Source organism: Manihot esculenta, chromosome 14 (genome assembly GCF_001659605.2).
Source record: "Manihot esculenta cultivar AM560-2 chromosome 14, M.esculenta_v8, whole genome shotgun sequence".
Classification (NCBI taxonomy): domain Eukaryota; kingdom Viridiplantae; phylum Streptophyta; class Magnoliopsida; order Malpighiales; family Euphorbiaceae; genus Manihot; species Manihot esculenta.
This window is the reverse complement of record NC_035174.2, coordinates 10,061,912-10,083,949: the sequence shown is the minus strand read 5'-3', so window position 1 is coordinate 10,083,949 and position 22,038 is coordinate 10,061,912. Positions and strand designations below refer to the sequence as shown.

Sequence of the window (22,038 nt, the reverse complement as noted above, 5' to 3'; positions counted from 1 at the left end):
TATTTTCCAACTACATTAGATTTAAATCGAAATATTTGATTTGATAATTTTTTTTTGAATAAAGATTTGATAAATTTATATAGACAAATAAAAATTAAATTAAATTCCTAATAAATATAAATGTAAAATTAAGCATTAAACTATTTAACTAGATTTTCATCTAATGCTTTTTTGTGGATCATTATAGCTCATTCAAAGATATTATCAAAACCTCTTGATCTCTATATTTAATTTATAACACAAATAATTTATTAAATATTGGTATTATTTTTTTCATTTATATGTTATTTATTAAATAAGTAATTATCCGAATCAATATGGCAAAAAAAAAAAAGAAAACTCTTCTTTATTTGTCTACATATTTATTTCGTTCACATGTTTTTGAAAATTAATTATTTAGTTCACATTTAAAATCATTCTAATTAAGACGTCTCTTAATTTTTCTAAAATAAATATTTTAGTCATTTTGTGACATAAAATATTAATAAAAAATATTAATTACTATAAATATTTAAAATAATAAAAATTAAATAATACATAAAAATTAAAATTATATGAATTTTAATATAAACCGACTAATATTTTATTTTATAAAAAGAGTACATAGCTGAATTTTATAACAGGACTAAATAGATAATTTTAGCAAATATGATAACCTATATTAATTAATCCATTTTTTTTAAAAACAAAAGAAGTAAAACGGGCTATGATTTATCCCTGTTGGGCCTGTGGGAGTCCATTCCATGCTTTGCTCAACAAGAAGTCGAACCCAGTCGTAAAGACCATCTTAACATTTTCATTTCCCAGTGAGAACTGAGAATAGTCTGATATCTGAATCTGCAGATCTACAAAAAACTACTTTGAACGGAGCAATGGCAGCCCCAGATCACCTCTTCAGTCTTCGAAACAATTTTTACTTGGGAGCTTACCAGGCTGCCATCAACAACAGCGACCTCCCCAATCTCTCCCCCGACGACGCCGTTGAGCGTGACTGCCTCGTCTACCGCTCTTATATTGCTCTCGGCAGCTACCAGGTCTTTGGATTTATTCATTTTAAATTTCACTCTAATTTCTTTTTTTTTTTTTGCTTTTCAAAATTGATGAATAAATATATTGTGATTAATTTTTGTAGCTGGTGATCAATGAAATCGACAATTCGGCTGCCACTCCTCTCCAGGCGGTGAAATTGCTCGCCTTGTATCTCTCTAGCCCTGCAAACAAGGTTTAGTTCAATCGATCCACATGCATTTTTTATTGGAAAAATTAATTTGTCAATTCGATGATTTGTTGAGGCTGCTGCTTGTTTATTGGCTTTAAGTGCGAGATCTGAGTTTGATTTGGTTTTCCTTTGATTGAAAAAAACTAGTGGTCTTTGGTTTGGTTGGCGAGTAGGTCCTGAAATTCGAATTGGACGCTCCGAATTTGAGTAGCACAAAGCTTCACTGTTTCTGAAATTTTCTTCTATTGGATTTACGATCTATGGGTTGATTTTTCTTTGCTTCGTTTTGGCAGTGTTTGGTGTGTTATTTGGTATGCATTTGAATTGCGTTGCTTTGATTACGAACTGAGGTTTGCATAAACATTTCCATTGGGAATGTTAAGTTTTCATTCCACAATTATGTGATTTTAATAGTACTATTTTTCCACAGAAAATGAAGTTCAGTCTTGCACCTTGAAAGCAGTATATATGTATTTTTATTAATTTGGAAACTTTAAAGATATACAGTATTTACAATTGACTAAATGTTTCTGAAATTTTCAGGAATCCACAATTTCAAGCTTGAAAGAGTGGCTGGCGGATTCAGCCATTGGAAACAATGCTATTTTGAGGCTGATTGCTGGAACCATATTCATGCATGAAGAGGACTATAATGAGGCCTTAAAACACACAAATGCTGGAGGAACCATGGAATTGTAAGTATATTTGATTTGGGTATTATATTAGCTTTTCTAGATGCTTGTTCATTCTTTGAAGTGCTTATATTGAAACAGTTATATCTTGTCATTGTTAGTTTTCTTTTTGTCCGCAATGATTTATCCTTTTGTAATTTGACTTTTGAGTTGGAACAAAGGTAAATCAATTCTTGGATTAAACCTCTATCCCAAGCTGACTACTATGTATTTACTAATGGTATTTGTCTCTTTATACTTGTAGTTTTGCCAATTTAAGGAGAGGTAGTTTTATTTGGTCCACCTTGAACTTTTAACTACAATCTTTTAAAGATTTTTCTCATAAATAACAGTAGTATATTTTCATGTTATTTTATTATCATCTATAATAATGGAGTGATAGATGAGGATGTAATTTATAGGATCAAAACATAACGGATGAAATGGAGGAGTGTGAACGGTGTGATATGCAGCTGTAGGGTCCCTCACAAATGGAAAGGCAAGTTATATAAAGTTACCAACAAGCTACATGTGACTGAAATGTGATGGGATAAAATTAGAAATACCACGTCAGTTGTGGATTGCATGTAATGACATTAAAATGAGAGAGGACTGATTAATATTCAAATTCTGTATAGGGTATCAAGTGCCTCGTACTAAAGTGTGATAAGTTAGTAAATGGGGAGACCTAACATGATATGGAGGGAAGTAATATAAAATAAGTTACAATTTCGGATATTTGTGCGAAATTGAGTTCTAACAGAGCTAAATTACAAAAAGAATGCATATAACCAACTCTAACTAGTTTGGAATTAAGGCTTAGATGTTGTTGTTATTATTTGATAACAAAAATATTTGAAATTCAAATTCCTTATCATATTAGCCATATAGGATACACAAACGCACGATATTCCTGTTTTCAAGTAAGACATGTAGTTTCACTTTTGACAATTTCACTTATCAGGTAAAAGTTTTTCTTTGCTGAGTGATGGTGTTTTCATGCTATGTATTATCTTCAAATTAGTAGAATTTCTATCACCTATTTCATCTTTTACATACCAAGGGAACCAATAAACTAGAACTAGATTACTGGTGTAATCACTTATTGGTAGCTTTGGTGATCAAGGGAGTGTCAGAGTGAGATGGGAAAAAAAAGAATTAGGCATTTAGGGGGCAAGATATTGAGAGTGCAATTACAGAACAGAGTGGAAAGTAATAAGAAGAAAAGAAAATGGATCTGGTCTACATATTATTTTTCAAATAATGACAATTGCAGAATTGAACCTGATCAAAGATTTCAATGGATTTGGAGATTTGTATAATTTTTTGCATTCTTGATTTGAATCATTTTGGATCTGAATCATGGATCAAGCAATGCCAATAAGTACGATGTCAACTAGGAATTCTTTGCACATATACCATTCTACTGATCAAGCCTCAGTCTCTATGATACTTTTTGTAGAATCAAAGTAAACAGAATTTTGTTTATTGGCAACTGGCAAATTATCTAAAATTCTAGAAGATCAATGCATCTGATGAAAACAATAAAGATTTTATGAATAACTTAGATGCTTTTGACTTATGTAAAGCATGTCACGGTGGGATGGCACAATATTTAGGAACATTTTTTTTCTCAAACAAAACTTTTGGCTGGGTTCTAGCCATGTTTGGAATAGATAAACTTTTCTAAGAAGATTTTGAGCCTGGACATGAAAAATCCATGCAGTAATCTGGAAAGTGAGCTGTCAGTGCGTATATTTTGAATACTGAAACATGCTGTTTTGTTTGTCCAGGCATGCTTTGAATGTACAAATATTCCTTAAGATGCACAGGTCAGATTATGCAGAGAAGCAGCTGAGGTACATGCAGCAGATTGACGAGGACCACACACTAACTCAACTTGCAAATGCATGGTTGAATCTGGCAGTTGTATGTGGAATTGTTTAATTTATTATGAACACAAAAAGCAATTGGCGGTATTCTAATCATGTATTAATTTTGTGAATCAGGGGGGTTCAAAGATACAGGAAGCATATCTCATCTTCCAAGATTTCTCAGAGAAGTATCCAATGACGAGCTTGATCTTGAATGGGAAGGCTGTTTGTTGCATGCACATGGGAAACTTTGATGAAGCTGAAACATTGTTGCTTGAAGCATTAAACAAGGCAAGTTAAAAGTAGTGAACTGTGAACATCTCTCTCCCCCTCTCCCCCCCCCCCCTCTCTCTTTCTCCTTTGTTGATGTTAATATGTTATAACTGGTAGTCCTATGTCCTGTTTGTTTACTTATCAATTAGAAGTTCACAGCTTTCCCGAAATTTATATATGACTATAGCATATGCATATGCATGTGTTACTTGTTTGCATAAAGTGTGAACAATGCAGATTGCATACTATTGTCAATTTGCTCGATATGCTTTGTTAAAATTGTGCTTGAACTCTGTTTTTTCTGGACTGTTTTTAAGTTCTTTCGTCAATTTGTTTCTTCCCTACTTATCTCAAAAACTTTGATTCAACATATGGAACACTGGTTGGCATTTGTTGACTAAAGTCGTCTAGATCATGCAAGTGACTAGGTTATATTTTGCAATTGGCACAGGATGCAAAGGATCCAGAGACTTTGGCTGATCTGGTAGTATGCAGTCTTCACCTTGGTAAACCTTCTTCACGTTATCTCAGGTAACAATCCTTTCGTGTACTTTTTTCTTCATCCCTTTTTTGTGCGTTCATGTGTCATAAGAATTCTTCTATAAGCTAAAAAACCTTTCCTTAATGATTGTGCAAAACGTGAAATAACTGATAACTTCATTTGCAATATTACAATGTGCTTGTGTTTCTGTGGAAGCTAGAAAAGGTTGTTATTTTTGCCTTTGGTGCTGACTAGTGATAAGTATTTTTCTGATATTAGCAAATAGAAAAATCAATGCTGATTATTTTGCTGCAATTGGCATGCCAGTAGTTAGTCATCTATTCACATGTGACTGAAAGGAGTATGGAGGTTACTCCATTTTTATTGTTCAAAATATGTGTATGAAGACACCTTGTCATTTTAATTTACATAAAATGCGGTGCAACTTTTAGTTTTTGACATTTTTTATTTCACAAGTTTATAGGGTTTGATACTTCTGTCCATAGGGAAGTTGGGAAATTCTTGTACTTTTTATACTGAATCAATGAATCAACCTATAAGTGTATCAAACAGAGTTCATTTCCAGCTGGTGACTGAATATGACACTGTTATTTATTAGTTTTTCCTTGTCAGTCTATTGGTCTTAACTCTTAAATAGCACAATGGGTGCGATTGTCGATGATGTTGGATTATATTTTCCTATCTCTTTATACATACATACATACATATTTCCCATCTCTTTATATCTATATATATATGTTGTGATTTTTTAAGCACTTTTTGCCCCTTGAAACTCAATGCCAAGTGGGCCTACATCTACATGCAGTGGCGGAAATATTGTAAATGAGGGTCAATATTGACCCCTCATTTATTTGAAATGCTCCCCATATGTGTGGTTTTATGAATTAACCCCTTCTAAATTTAGTTATCGCCCTCTTCTCATTTTTTTTTCTGGAGAATATATTTGTATAATGAGAAATCAATTGGTCCCTCTAATTCTTACTTATATTATAGAAAAAAAAGGATTTAATGTGATTAGTTATGATGTAATTTTTTATAGTTCTGTGGGTATTAGACCTTATTGAGTACAATTGCAAGAACATTTTCTTTTGTAATATTTTGTTACATTTTTTACATGTTGACTCTGACAATTTTTTATTTTTCTTGATTCATAATTGTCTTCTACATGTCACTTTCTTGTTCTCATCTGGAATAAGATCAATGACATTTTCCCCCTCTGTGCGACTTTTTAATCCTGTTAATTGCAGCAATACTGCAGCCTGGAGGATTCTTGACAGTCCTCTTTTGTCTCATTTGCATATCTGTTGGCTCCGGCTAGTTTAGCTTCTTTGTGTATAGAGCAATTTGCTTGATCCTTGTGCCTGATCTGCCAAAACAAGAAATATTATTTGAACTGAAAAATCTTTTGGCTATCTGTTTTTATGTAGTGCTGAGAGCTTACACAAAAGCATCCTTGTTCCTCATAAATTAAAGGTTTATAAGTGGTTTCGGAACCCATGTTAGAGATATATGGGCATGAATTCTCATGAAAATGGTTGAAAACAGAAAGGATAATCATTGGAATAACTTTACTCTTCTTTTCCCCAAAGTTTACGAGGCAAGCTAACCTTAAAGCATAGAAAGTAACATTATGGTTGCTAGTTTTTTTTTTTTAAATAATATTTGAGTTAGGCCAATGGTATTTTTTTGCATCCTCATCAAACACAACATTAACCCAATTCTGAAATTTAAGCTGAAATAAGAAAAGAGCAAGGGAACCTTGTTACTGATTAAGGTGAGGTTACTGCTCATATTGAAAGCATAGCTGGATTCTTTACTATCTTGGTTACCAGGGATTTTGAGCTTTTACCTGAGGTTTATTGGGAAGTACTCGGTACTATGAACTCGACTATTTTCTTTTCAATGGAAGTAAAGTTTAGCATGCAGGACCTACATGTTTTGGTTTGCAACTAATTGAGCAGATGATAGCTTCTCATTTGTTGTCACTTTAATGTGTGTGTTGAAGTTCCAGGTATTAGTAAATGACTGTACATAATGATTGTTTTGCAGTCAATTGAAACTTTCTCATCCAGATCACATGCTTGTTAAACGTGCATCGTCTGCTGAAGAGAACTTTGAAAGAGCAGTCCAATCAGTTGCTTGATGTGCAGTTGATTTTCGGTAACTGGGTGGATGGTGTTGTCTCATATTTGTTAAAGCTATCTTCTCGTTTTTTTTTTTGGTGGGGTGGGGTGGTGTAGCCTACCAGAATACAATATCATTGGAGCTCAAGTCATATTAGTGATGGCGTTTCCCAAATATTTTTGATAAAAACAATTGAGATATTGTACGTTCTAGTGATCTCATTATGAATTTTAGTGTTCTTTAATATATTTTAAGGAGATATTCTTCCCTTTTGAATGTAATTGAAATGATGCCTTTTCTCATCTTCTAAATTTTGTTATCTTCCCCTTGGCTTATGCGAATTAATCGTTGTTCGTGCTATTGGAATGGATGATTTGCTTGTATTTGCCTTTCTGATGGATTTCCTAAATTCCCCAATTCTTTCAGAAGCATATGATTATTTTTCTCATTTTTTTTTTCTTAATAATTGAGACATTGAAGAATAATATAGAAAGGCATTTTTCTCACCTTTGGTGAATGGACCGGACATTGAAGAGCACACAAAATGCCACTTAGGAGATTAATTTTAATTTTTTTTTTAATGAAATTTGATTTTATTTATGTTCCATTTGAAGAAAGAACGATTTCAAAAAAATCAATTATTTAATTGCTGAATTTTTTTATTGAACATTTGATATTGTTGCAAATGAAATTGGAATGATATCTGAAGTGGCTAGTATATTTTTCAAAACTTTTAGAAAGTATTTTTGATAAAATAATTTTCTTTTTTAAATAGGTGTATACAATTACACGCTCAAAAACAAAATGGAGGAAGTATCTGAATATCTAAATTCCATATAAATTGAAGTGGATCTAAGCATTTTTCAGAAAATGCTCTTTCAATATATTTTTGTGCCCGGGACCATCAAATTGTTCAAGGTGAATTGGTATCGTTTTCTTTCCAAAATTATTTATTTAGCACAAATCACTTAATTAAAATATTTTTATTTTTTTTAAATTTTTTTTTAAAAAAAATAAAAATTAGAGAATAGAACCTGAAATCTCTCAAATTTATTTAGATGCACTTACTACGAGATTAAGTGTGTGAGTGCTCCAAATTAATATTTATACAGTTTAATCTTATAATTTTATTTTATATATTATATAGTCCATATAATTTTAAGTATTTGTATTATTTAGTTTTTGACATGTTAAAAGATTATTATTTTATAAAATAAGGAAGAATTTTTATGAAGTAATTTGAAAATAAAAATTAAACAGCTAATTTCGACGTAATACAGAAAAAATAGTGATTTTAAAATTTACCCAAATGTCAATAATGGACCTTGAACTTGTGAACTCCATATTTTAATAAGTCCTTGTTACTTCAACCAAAAAAAAAAAACTTCAATAACTAAAATAGTAATTGCAAATATTAAGTTTTTTTAATGAAATCCTAAAATTAGCTAGTGAACCATTCAAAGTGAACTAAATTAGAATTAACTTGTGCATATTTTTTATTTAACTTAATAAATTTATTAATTAACTCTCTAATTTATTAAAACTATATATATTTATTAATTTATTTTCTGGCTTATAATAAAAAAATTCAATTTTTATTGTATAATTTTATAATAATTTATTTAAATTTCTTTTTTCACAAAATGAATCATACTAAATAAAGGGTTATAAAGAAGCCTCTCTAGTAACTGAAATGCAGGGTCAGAATTGCCAAAAAGAATAAATAAATACATTAACTTTGTTCTTCAACATGAGCACAAAATCAAATAGAAGCTATACCTGCACCTCAGCAATGGGGCATCATATTATTAAGCTATTATGGTTTCAATACATATAATGAATTGGCTACTCCTACAACTATATATTAGACACTGAAAAAAAATTTTGTTTGAAACCCCTCTTCTCCAAGATAGTAGAAGCAGAGCTCAGAGTAGCTGCTACTGCTTCATGGGGTCTAGTTAAATTTCTGCACTGAACTTCTCTCAATGTTTCAAGCAGCCATTACCAAAGACGATCCATATCCGTTCCTATGCGACTTTTGCCATCTCCATGCAGTATGTAAGCTCTGCTGAAGATCAGTGTGTTGTGCTGTCCAGTTCAGCTCAAGCCTGATCTTTGTTGGGTCACTATAAACTTCAGCATAGTCCCCAGGTCGGCGAGGTAAGTAGTCGACCTTGATGTTAACGCCGGTTGCCTTCTTACATGCCTCTACAAATTCCTTGACAGAACTACCTGATGATGGGAACCAGAGAACAGTAAACAAACCAATAAAGGGAAGAAAATAAATAAAAATTTGGTGTTCAAACTGTTTACCACACCTTTTCCGGTTCCAACATTGTAGATACCAACTTTACCAGGCATTGCCTTTTCAAGGGCTTTCACATGAGCATCGACAAGATCTGTAACGTCAATATAATCTCGAATACAAGTACCATCATGAGTCTTGTAGTCTGTTCCTTTAACCTGCAAATGAATTGGAACACTAGATTAATAAATTTTGGTATTTCATGTATCAGAAAAAATTGCAGAACAAGGATGGATTATTGCATTCGTTTTCAAAAACAACTGCTTGCTCATATGTATAAGCAGGTAGACATTGGAAGAAGTTCCAGAGGTGTGAAGCCACACCAAATATTTTGCCATGAAATAATTTGGCAAGAAAGTTGCAATATTAATCTAAAAGGAAGAAGTCAAGGGAATATAAACAGCTACCTTCAAGCCAGGAATAATATTGCGAGCTGCATCGAAACATGCACCAGAAATTCTTCCATGCTCTCGCAGTTCAGGTCTAGGAGCCTCACCTAGTCTGCCCTCTGGATCTGAACCAATCACATTGAAGTATCTGGAAGCCGTACAAAGAAAGAAGCATCAATAAGATTTTTTTTTTTTTTTTGAAAAAAAAGGAAGAGTGGCAATTCCTTATTATCAAATTTTCAAACCCCAACCCCAAGTTAAGACAGTGCACTTATGAGAGAGAGAAAGAGAGCTATTTAACTTCAAATTATCAAAAATAAGCTCAAAATACCATCTTTTCACTTAAGTTTAAAAATAAGATGGAGAACATGTATGGGTCCCCATCAGCTATTTTACTAGCACTAATAGCCATCTGGCATTGTGTTTGCATTACACAGGTTGGCCTGCACATGCTCCTGTTCTGCAAGACAGCAGAGAGCTGCTTTGCAAAAAGCTGCAGTTGGCAAAATAAAAGGCCAAATACAGTATAAGCTATCTAAAGTGAATACCTTTCCAGAACGTTGTGAGAGGAATCAAACTCTATAATAACTTGATTAGCTAAATCATGATTAAAAAAATGAAAATTGGTTGTAGAGTTAAAACTAAATGAATAATTAAAAAACAAATCATGTCTTGAAGTTATCAGTTATCCTGATTTCAAAAATTTGATGTAGTCTCTGAATGGTGAGAACTTCTGCCAAATCCAGGTTTTGATAATAAAAGCAGAACAGTGGTTGACATTAGACATACTCGTTCATAATGCCATGAATATATATGTGTATGGTTTTACAGTGACCTGGCTGTGTGGCCAAAAAGTGAACTGTGGGAGGTGAAAGCCACCCGGCTAGTTTTAAAGGCTCAAGGGTATAAAATAGAATATATTGAGAAACCAACCTTAGTATCATAACTGCCATGTGAGAATTTTTAGAAAAATCCAGGATGATATCCTCTGCCATCTTCTTGGCTTTTCCATATGGATTAATTGGGACCTGATATGATGGAGGAATATAGATCAGTCATCTCACAATAAAATTCCATGTTCAGTCTAAGCATGTGAGAATAGAACTTTCTAGACATAAATTAAGAACTAAAAAAAATTAAGAATTCAGACTACCAAACAAGTAAATCATACTGCCTAGTCACAGATAATCAAGTTTCACAGCCACAACCTGTGGAGTGTCTTCAGTAATGGGCATCTTCTCAGGCTCCCCATATGTTGCACAAGTACTTGAATATATCAGAGTCTTCACTTCATGTGCAGCCATTGACTCCAGGACTACCAAGGTATTTGATGTAATGTTGTGATAGTACCTTTGTTACAAGAAAAAGAATATCGTAATTAAGGATAGACTATTCTATATTAAGTTTAGATAATAAAACAGCGTTGTTTCATTTCAATATTATTCAAAACCACATGAGAATGCCCTACAGTAGCTCTCAAGGTTACAGTTCGATGTCCATAATATCATATCAAAAGCAATTTTCTATGTTCTATAGCTTCTGATGGATTTTCCTGTGATTCCCAGAGTAAGGGAAAATGTATATGCAAAATTCAGAAAGAGAAAATCTCCTTCAACTTGGGTTTCCATAACTCATGTAGAATGTTTACTAATATACTTGTAGTTACTGATATTAGACAAAATGGAGAAAATCTTAAAGTTACTATTCCCCCATCACCATCAAATCATTGGCAAAGGTTCTTACATTCAAACTTCAGTATTTAGTTGTCCAACCAAATACTAATGTGAAACTAAGTTTCGGGGCACCTTATTAAGTCATTCATTATTGCTAACATCACCGCATGCTAACCAACGCACAAATTGCCGCAAGCCAAAAGATAATGCCTTCTACCTCCAATTTCAACAGAAATTTTCAAAGACAAATTCAAACCACGAACAAAACTTACTTAAGAGGATCCATTGTGCTTTCCCCAACATATGCAACAGCCGCAAAGTGCATCACAGCATCAAATGCATTTTCAGAGAATATTTTGTTAACCTGAGAAATTTTAGTGAAGGAAACAAATTGCTGCATTCAAGTTCAGACATCCACACACCCAAAAAAATATCTTTATGAATGGCAAAACAAGGATACAGCTTTTGCATCCCCCAAGTCAGCGTATATGAACTGAAGCCTCCCAGGTTCTGGAAATAATTCTTGTAGAACTTTGACAGCACCAATATTTCCCCGTGAGAGGTTATCCTGTCAAAAATTAAAAGCCTTTTTCATTAACAGATCCATAGCATAACAAATTAGCATTGAAGAGCTATAAAAGATACAAAGCAGAACTTTTACGTTGCACCAAACAAACATACCACTATGGTTACCCTGTAACCGTCCTTTAAAAGCCGCATTGCAGCATGTGAACCTATGTAGCCAGCACCACCAGTCACAAGCACATGAGTCACTCCTTCTTCATGCAAGGAGAACTGGAAAAGACCCACCAAAAAATGATGAAACATATTACGGAATTATCATAGAACTCCAATAAAAATTACCATGATAGCTAATTGCAACAAAACACGAGGGAAAATGGAAAACTAGATAAACTTCTTACTTGATATGCAACCAAGTTTCACTTCATTTTTCAACATTTCCCCAATATTTACAATGACCCAGGTTATCAATATATTATAAATAAAAAACCCATACCACCATTCCTCAATGATTCAAGTTAATAAATTAGGAAAAACAATCCATATTTTGACACACAGTTGGACTTGAAATTAGAAATCTTCCAAATAATTTTGTAATACAGCCATGTACATTTGTGCATGTGGCCATATGCTTGTTAAAAGAATAGATGAACTGCCATCAAGTGGGCAACACAAATAATAACCTAAGCAATAGGAGCACCCTGCACATCTCATGGACTAATAAGGCTGCTCAATGTTTAAAACGGCAAATCTGCAACCTCAAGCAATAGCAGAAAACAGGCACAATTCAATGAAAAAACAAAACTGGATTGTCATCTGATTTTCTATGCTGATGCCAATTCTATAAGAACAGAGTACCTAGTTAACAGATGAAAGTTGAACATAGAGTCCACGAATTACCAGGCTTGGAGCATTGAACGTTTGGGATTGTTTGAGCATAATAATGCATAAGGCTGTGAGGGCAGCAGCCAAAAGGATCTTCCCCATATGATTACCCTTCCTTTTAGGGTCTGCATAATCCAGGCCTGCAAAAGGAGAGATACGATACTCAAAATTCAATCCTAAAACCAACTTAGGTTTTCACCTAACTGGAGCAATTGATTCAAAATCAACAAAGTCCACAATGCAATCAAATGCTAACCAGTAAATCTTATAACAGCAAAAAGCCAAGAGAAGCATATTAATTTCAAAAGGTAGAAGAAAACAGACCTCCAAGTGGCATCGATCTGTTGGACCTCGGCTGATTTCTGGTCCTGCCAAAATTAAGCATTTGGGAGTTTCTCTACCTTCAACAGGATTTGAAACTACACTTCTGTAACAATGATCAATTAAGAATTCCCCCAAAATTTTGCCTTTTCTGCTCCAATCTTCTGCAACGAAAATCATGCAATAAAAAATCACCAATTCTGAAATAGATTTGAAAAAATAAGAACAAAAGAGAGAGAACATTTTTTTAATTAAAAAAATACAAATATGAAAAGGTAAATCAAAACCAAAAGAAAGTCTGGCTGGGCCCTATATCAAAGCAATGTATAAAACAACAGAAAGGCAAAAAGTTGAAATACTAGAAAGTATTAAAATTTTACAACAGAATTTGAGGGGAAAATAAAGAACCCGAAATTCAAATTATAATAATGAGAGAGAGAAATAAAGAAAGAGATGAAGTCGTGGAGAGGGAAGGAGAGTTTGAAGATCCAAAGAGATCACAAAAGCATTCAGAGAGCAAAAAAATCCAAGCTAAAATTTTGGCCAATATAATTACTTGTCAGGGCATGTCTGCCCAGAGAAAAAAAAAATGCAAGCAATCAGATTTTTAGCAAACAAATAAAACCCAGTAGAAGAAGAAGAAGAAAACAAAACCCAAATTTGAAAAATCAAAATTCCCAAGATCCAAACCACCCATCTGAAAATAACACTGGCAACCCACCCAGAAGAGCAATGAGAATGGCAAAGATTGAGAGCTCTCTATTCCTCTAAATATAGAAGGACAGGGAAGCTTGAAATGTCAAAATAAAAAAGTTTCCCATATAAAGAAACGCATTAGTTGCCAAAACAAAGCACCTGAAAAAAAGCAGGACAATTATCGCACTTGCAGATAAGAAAAAAACAGAAAAACAAATAATTCTTCAAGAATCACAAGATCCATACTTGCCATTTATACAAACAAAGCCATGCAGAGCACCCATCACAGAAACGCACATAAATACACACACAATACAGAACCCATAATCCAAAACTAAAAATAAAAAATACCCGTGACGATCGGAAATGTAGAGGGAGGGAAAATGAAAGAAATTTAAAGAATTTTACAGCGAGAGAGAGAGAGAGAGAGCACGTACGTAGGACAACCTAAAAACGACAGGACGAGGTCCCCTGTTGTCATGAGAGGGTACGGTTGAATATGAAGAAGGAAGAGAGAGAGAGAGTAGTAATAGGCGACGAAGTCTCTGTGCGCCCATTTTGTCAAGCGCGGAAGGGAAGAGGAAGGAAAATAATTTTCTTTTTGGACTTACTTTTTATTTTTTATTTCTATTTTTATTTTTGCCGGAGTCAGTCAATCATCATCTGAGCCGTCTTAGAGGCTAGAGCGACTAATGCGGGGATTGGTCCTCTGTGCTGTCACGAATTGCATATCGCCACGTTGCCCTCTTTCTTTTACTTTTCTTGAACTTGGTGGGTTCCACATGCTAAAAGTAGAGAACAATATTAGATACATCGCATCACTAAAATTGATTTTTTATTTCTATATTATTTGAAATTAATTCATTATTCGTTTTTAAAAAGAAATTAATTAATTGTTTTTCTAAAAAATAATTCATTAAAAATTTAATTATAATTAAAACTTATTAAATACTTAAATTTTTAAATTAATTATATTATCGATAGCTGCAATAATGATTAAAAATTTCTTTAACTGTATACTCTTATTTTTTTAAAAAATAATAGAATATTGTAAAGAAGACAAATTGATTCATACGATGTCATTCAAATTAAAGTATATGTCCCTTAAAACTTAATATATGTCCATTGGTAAAGAAATTGCCACGTGGCTATTTTCCTTTTGAAACTTTTCGCATAATAAAATACAAATTATTTTATATTTTATAATAAAAATTAATGATATTTTTTATTATTTAATATATTTAGAAATAATAAATGAGAAAACCTTAAAATTTTAATCACTTTTTACACTTTAAAAAAAAAAAACAATTGATCACTCTCTTTTTTATTTATATTAATATTTTATCGACATCTTTATATTATTTAAAAATAATAATTTACATTATTCATTTAATTTTTATTCACTTTATATTATTATGATAAATGAATCTTTTTTATTAATTTTATAATTATAATTATCTTTAATATAAAATTTTGTTGAAACAATAAATTTATTATCAATAATAATATCGTTTGAATTAAATATTAATAAATGGTTTCAATAATCATTTAAAAATAAATTATATTATAATTAATTTATATTAATTATAATATAAAAAATATAAAATAAAAGGAGTTTTTATTTTAAAAATAATTATTATAATTATATTAATTTATAGGTGAAATAAAAAAATATAATAAATTGAATTAATGCAATTAGTAATAAAGTGTTTTTGGGAAATTATGATTGATATACTATAGAAAATCCAACTAATTACTCATTCTCACGCAACCCTATGGTGGTGTTACGCTCAAGTCAACTAAAAAAGCTGAAAGCTACAAATGATAAAAATTACTTTTATATTTAAAAGAAAAGAAGAGGAAACTAAGAAGAAAAGGGCGCTTGTTTAGGGTTTTCGTTTCATTTTACAGAGTCGTGCTTTCTTTTGCCTCTCAATAAAGAAAGCTTATCCCTTATCAGCAGTGGATTTCGTTTTAACAGCTTTCCGTTGTGATTTTATATTTTTATTTCTTTTTATTCCAGATGTGTTAGTTGAGAATTTAAATTTAAATTTTATTTTTATTTTTTAAGTGTATATACAGAATTTTAAGATAACGATTAAATTTTATATTTGTATTTAAAAAGTATTTAATTAGTTTGATTTAAAATTAAATCGAATTAAATTAAATAAATTGAAAATTAAAATTTAAAATTTTAATATTAATGAAAATTAAACGAATTGATTTTGATTAAAAATTAAATTGAATCGAATTAATTTAATTCGATTTAATTCAATTCAATTTGATCAATTTAAATTTTTAATAATTTTTTTATTTTTTATACTTTATTTTTAATATTTTAAAATTTAATTATAATATTTTAATTTTAATATTATTTAATTTATTTATATTATTAAAAATAATATATTATTATTATTAATTGATTCGATTTAATTTTTTTAATTTTTTTATTAAAATTAAATTGAACTGAAATAATTAAAATTTTTAAAATTAAAAATTGAATCAAATCAAAATAAATAAAAAATTAAATTAAATTTTAAATTAATTCAGTTCGATCAATTTTTTAAGTTTAAATTAAATATTGCTCACTTCTATTAGACTGAAAATATCGTAGATCAGTCTCAGAGATAGTCGACGGTGAGTTATTGTTAGTCATAGGAGTCTTCTTTGTGCATATGGTGTGTTAGGTTCTGTTTCTCTATCATTTGCTGCTAAACATTAAGTTAACTTTATGGGTTTTGGAGTTTTTCTTTCCGCCTTGGTTGCTGTTTTATATTATTTTTTAAGCTTTCATGTCTTTTGGGCGACGTCCTTGATCGGAAATGGCCTTCATTTCTCTGCTTTGTGCGCCCGTTGGTGGCCAGCGGTGGATGAAACGGTGAGAGTTGGCTTTTTCTAATTCTTTGGTGCAGAGAGTAGGCTTTTTAATTTAAACTCTATAAACACTATGTGGTCTTGTAATTCTGTTCATTATTAGGCTTTTAATGTAAATGGATTTACATTTGTAAAAAAAAAAATTTAGTTTTATAGTGCTATTTTTTATATTAATTTTGAAAATATAATTAATATAATATATTTTATACTACATTTCATAGTATTATTTTTCATTATTAATTTATTATTGTCCTATTATTAAATTATTACTAAAAATAATAAATTTTATTTTAACACATTAAATAAAAGTAATTTAATGAACAATGCACCGTAACATTCTTGTTAAAAAAACAATGTACTAAAATGAATAGATATAAGATCAATATTAATTATTAGCTTGTGTTGTGTTGTGTTCCAAAATTCAACATTGGAGGCTACGAAAATAGCTTCGGCGAGAAGCTTGAAAGACAATAGATTCTCGAAAGAGTTGACTTTTTTTTAAGGTACTATTAGTTGACTTTTTTTGGAAAGGTACAATTAATTTACTTAATAAGTAAATTAAGTTATAGTAACCTTTCAAGAAGTCTTATGTATATTTATATATTATTTGAACAATATAAATATTGATTTAGTTAAAATAAAATTATGTTTCTATTGGATAATTTATAAAAAAAAGAAAGCGATTTGATTAACGCTTATAGTAGCCATTCTGACTTTCAAGAGTAATTATGTAAAAATGCGTACCTTAATATCTATGTTTATCAATTTTTATACCGTAAGAAAGTAAAGTTGGTTATCAAATTTTTTGAAAATTCGACTAGTACCGGTTAGTAGATAGGGGACACTACAATTATAGGTGTAATGAAAATTTGTTTAATTGTATTTTCTAATGGTAACTGTGAAGTCTCACCTTATAGTTGAGAGGGCGAATCTTGATGAAAAGTCGAGACATATAGCGTCCAAGTCTTCTTTTCTGTGTTTTATCTGATCAAACCCTGCCACTCAACTTTGTCTTCAAGTGACAACTTATAACTTACTTTGAACGATTATTGTTTTATATCAAAGGTCCCCGTAGGTCTTTGATTTTTTATATTCAAAAATGACAGTTGTCTTCACGATTTCAGTCACGTAGCACGTCTAAATTAGTCTCCTATATTTGTATAGCTTGCTTTTGATTATAAATAATAACTGCCTGGTTCATCGAACTATATTCAAAGTTTGTCGTTGAAACCATCGTATAAAAGCCCTTTTTCTCCTTCAAATATCACCTTTACTCTTATTTGACTTTATGCTTTAGAAAATACTTTACCACTCTTCTTTTTCCATTCATACTTCCTTGCAAGGTAACTCTTACTTACTTTCCCTTTTATAAAAGTAAACACGAATTTTTTCTCCTCTTCTTCTTCTACCTTTGGTAGAAGTTTCACCTTAAGTTTCGACTGTTCCATGCGCACTCCTGCTTCTATCGTTCCACTAAGGGCAGTCTATGAGAATGAAAGCATCCTAGTTAACGATATAATGAGTGTCAAAACTATAAAAAATAATCTATTAAAAACCAACAAATATGAATTACTTACAGGGAGAATATGATCAAATCTACAAGGGATTGATATTAAAAATTTCCAAACATGACTAGAAAAATAAATAATAAAAATAAAATGGGGTTTTGATGATCAATTAAAATAAAGATTAAAACAATAAAATCAATGTAAATAAGTTCTAATTGAAGTTTATGATCTATTTCAGTTTGAGAATCGATCATTGAAATAAAAATATCTTTATTCATTTCAATAAATTTGTTATAGTTATGGAATACGCTACACATAATTAATCTCTCATTAGATTTAAATTAATTAGAAACATTCGCTAATTAATCTTAACAAATCGCCCAAAGAACGTCTTTGAGATTTTATTTATCAACTGTCTTCAGAATTAGAGAAATTTAATTCTAACCAACAAACGAAACCGCATTGTGAGTTCAAGTTAGATTATTTAATTTTTTAGTAGATTATACTAATTGTTACTTATTAAATAATCTAAGCAATTACAGATTTTAAGCATTTAAATTAATAATATATTACTTTAAATTATAAAAAATGGATCCTATTAATAAAATAACAAAACAATAATAATATTAATAACTAAATTTACATAAATATTGGAAAAATAAAAGATGAACAACTGTGTTTAAATCTTAAAATTTATGTATAAACTGAAATTTTATCCTAATTTCAACTAGAAATAAAGAGTTTAGCCACTCATGATAGTTTTTAAAGAAAATATAAAAGATAAAAGAGAATTCAAGATGACAACTAGAAATAAAGAGTTTAGCCACTCATGATAGTTTTCAAAAAAAATATAAAAGGTAAAAGAGAATTCAAGATGAAGACTCAATGCGGACGAAAAGATATTTCGACTGTTATCAATAATGGACTTATATAGGTATTTAACCCTAGTAAAGCCTTTTTAGAAATAGAAATTTTTCTTTATTTTGAATTAAGAATTATTCTTTTAATTTATTTATTCTATGGATAAAACTCATTAATTTACAGGGAATATGGTATTACACTAAAAAAAAAGAAAACGCGTAAATCTTTAACTATTTTTTTTTTGTTATATATCTTTTACGGTTTTATAATATATAAGAGAGATTTAGTACTAAAAGCGCCAAGTATTTTGGTTAAAATCATTTCATCGATTTTGAAATGTTACTTGATATGATTAAAAAAAATCAATTTATTTTATATGCTATCATGCCTTTTTTATATATTTTTTTAATGGGGAAACATTAATAATGGGGAAATTTGTTCTCTTTCCATATAGATATTATAAGGCTGGTTGTCTTTGCCATAAGGTCAGGCTGTAAGGAATAATAATATTATAAGAAAAAAAAATGCTTTATTTGATTATATATATATATAATATTCATACTTGAAAGCATGTTGTGGGTATCCAACTTGATGGTGATTATTGGTCTTTAGCCAATTGAGAGAGGGTTTAGCTGTGGAAGCATCATCCAATCAAAACCCACATGCTTTGACCTTTCTATTATACTATAATCATAGGTAGAGCCAACTCTAATCCACCGTTTTGAATGATTTATTTTATAAGAATAAATTTTTATAAAAATTATATATGATTTTTTTTAAAAAAATTAATTATTTTATTTAAAATAAGAAAAATAAATTGAAATTAAATTTATGTAAAATTTTTTATTTCAAGTAGAGAATAAGAATTAATTAAGTTGCTTCAAATTATAAAAGGAGGTAGCTACCCAAAGACTAAAGGAGAGACTGAATTCTCAAGATACTTACATTTCTAAAAAGGTAAAGCAAGTAAAAGAAATATTATTTAATCTAAAATTTATTAATTAATTTTGTAATTTTAAAAAATATATTAATTAATTTATCTATTAATTTTATTGTTAAATATTAAAAAGTCTTTAATAATAATAATGTACAATTTTAATTTTAATTAAAATAAAGTTTTAAATAAAAAAATCAAGGTTTTTAATTTCAAATAAAAATTATAAAAATAAAATAAACAAACTGAATTCTGGCATATTTTTAATTAGTTAAATGAAATTGTTGTTTCTTGTTTTTTTTTTTTAAATTTTTTTTTTTGTGGGTACATGTTGACCTGCTTAATTCCAACAACAAGAAGTGTTGTGTTGTCCAGCCGGCAGCCGCCCCTTAATGCTTTGGACCTTGAAATTTCAGTCCCCAAACTTTTTTATTATTATCATATCATATTTTTAATATTTTAAATGCCAAAAAAAATTTCAATAAAATTATTTTTCATAAAGAAACAATTAAATCATTTTTAAAAAAATTACTTTTTAAAATTTCAAATATTATTAATATAAATTTATTTAAATCATTTTATTTTTAACCTTACAAGCCATTTCCTTCAATTTGATAATATTATCAATACCACGTATATAAATTTATTAATATTCTTTTATTTAAAAAAAAAAAAGGAAAAAAATAAAAAAGAGAGGGTATTTTCTATTTTGAACAAACAAGCCCTAATTTTAATTTTAGCGTTAACAGGCTTATTTATCAGTCATTGGGTGGGCCCATCTAGTTAGGCTTGGACTTCTATGTCCCCTACTCTCTCAAATCTAATTATTATAAATAATAAATGTGTGATATATTACGTGGCATTTTCTATTTTCATTGTGATTTATTTTTATAATTTCTAGATTTTTTTATTGATAATTATCTAAAATTAACTATTTAAATTCATTAGAGTAATTAAATGAGTTTGGTTTTTTTAAAATAATTTAATAAAACTAAACTATTTTCTTAAACTTCGAATTAAATAAAAAATAAAATTAAGAAAAAAATTATTTTTTATTTAAATCATATTAAAATTTAATAGTATATATTTTCCCATTTTTGAAGGGTATGGTGCGAAGGAGAGGGATGGATTGAAATTTGATGCCATAATTAATGTGCTGCAAGAACAGCTGACGTTTGCACCCAATCCCAAATTTTCTATTTACATTCCCATTGCCGTCTTCACCGACAAAATATTAGCTCACTGCTATTTTGACAAATAAAAAAATAAAAAAATATCTCTTATTATATTATTTTTTTTAAGTACTAACTAATAAAAATTATGAAATTTTGAAAGAAGATATAAAATTTATAATTTTATTTTTGTTCATATATAAAATAAAAATTCGTCTTAAAGAATATTAATTAAGATACTTTTACTTTTTATTGACAGTAAAAGTTAAATTGAAATGGGTAGGGAGATGAAAGTGTATGACTATTAAAATTTTTAAAATATTTTTATCTGTTTTTTAAAATATAATAATAATAATAATAGTAATATATATAGAGATGTAAATAATATTTTTAATTTTAATTTTGAATTTTTTTTTTTTAAATGTCCTCAGTGCATCACTTTCCAGGTGGAAACAGCAAAAGCAGCGGAGGGAAAGAGAAAAGAAGGGATCCAAACGTCTCCTTTGTATGGATTCCTTATTACAAATTGTGACTTCGACAAATCATATACATCATAAACAATGTTGGGTTGCTCACGATCGCTTTTCCATGGACCACCCACCTACTCCTTTTAGATATTCAATTTTATAAAATAAAAAATTATTATTTAATTTCTATAATAGAAAAGAATTATTAATTTTAAAAAAATATATTAGAATATTCTTTTAACACTTTAAAAATCTATTAAATAATTTTTTTATTAATTTTAACCATTAAATATTATAAAAAAATTTAAAATATTTTTAATATAAAGAAATTACTTAATAATTTTTTTTAAAAAAATTAAAGATTAATTAATAAAAATTTTTAAAATTATAAAAATTAAATAATAAAATATGTAATAATAAAATTAATAAAAAAATTAATTAATAGATTTTTTAAAATATTAGGATCATATTAATATATTTTTTAAAATTAATGAGTTAATTAGTAAATTTTTTTATAGAAAGTAAATATTTTTTTTATAAAATATAAAATAATCCATAAATTACAATTTTATATTATTATTAAAATAGTCTTTAAAGTTCAATCATTTATAAATTTATGAAATAGAAAATTAAAAAAATAAAAGACAAAAACCATCCTCTGAAACTTCAATCACATTAATTGCTTGAATTTGGACATGAGAAGCATAAACAAGAGAGAAGGTTGCTACAGTTCCATGAAAGAAATTAAAATTCAATATGAGTTGAATA

The 22,038-nt window shown here is 29.4% G+C and overlaps 2 protein-coding genes across 9 annotated transcripts; one reads left to right on the top strand and one right to left on the bottom strand.

The window, feature by feature from the left end:
* The first annotated feature begins 678 nt into the window (after positions 1-678).
* On the top strand, positions 679-6,965 carry LOC110600232 (coatomer subunit epsilon-1). The gene is made up of 7 exons (XM_021737031.2): positions 679-1,034; positions 1,133-1,222; positions 1,763-1,914; positions 3,684-3,819; positions 3,900-4,055; positions 4,489-4,568; positions 6,589-6,965. Exons 1-7 carry the CDS (start codon positions 873-875, stop codon positions 6,680-6,682), a joined length of 870 nt encoding a protein of 289 aa, XP_021592723.1. The 5' UTR covers positions 679-872; the 3' UTR covers positions 6,683-6,965.
* Positions 6,966-8,370: 1,405 nt separating this feature from the next.
* Positions 8,371-14,044, bottom strand: LOC110600359 (putative UDP-arabinose 4-epimerase 2). Of its 8 annotated transcripts, none has more exons than XM_021737200.2 (11): positions 13,892-14,044; positions 12,762-12,922; positions 12,453-12,577; positions 11,712-11,825; positions 11,491-11,598; positions 11,303-11,394; positions 10,566-10,707; positions 10,291-10,385; positions 9,376-9,505; positions 8,982-9,126; positions 8,371-8,895 (listed from the first exon to the last, which is right to left on the bottom strand). In XM_021737200.2, the coding sequence occupies exons 2-11, from the start codon at positions 12,820-12,822 to the stop codon at positions 8,654-8,656; spliced, it is 1,254 nt and encodes a 417-aa protein (XP_021592892.1). In that variant the 5' UTR covers positions 12,823-12,922; positions 13,892-14,044; the 3' UTR covers positions 8,371-8,653. The 8 variants fall into 8 exon arrangements, with proteins under 8 accessions (XP_021592892.1, XP_021592893.1, XP_043806706.1 ...); XM_021737201.2 differs by having other exon boundaries at positions 12,762-12,919; positions 13,892-14,017; XM_043950771.1 differs by having other exon boundaries at positions 12,762-12,958; positions 13,892-14,013.
* Positions 14,045-22,038: the final 7,994 nt, after the last annotated feature.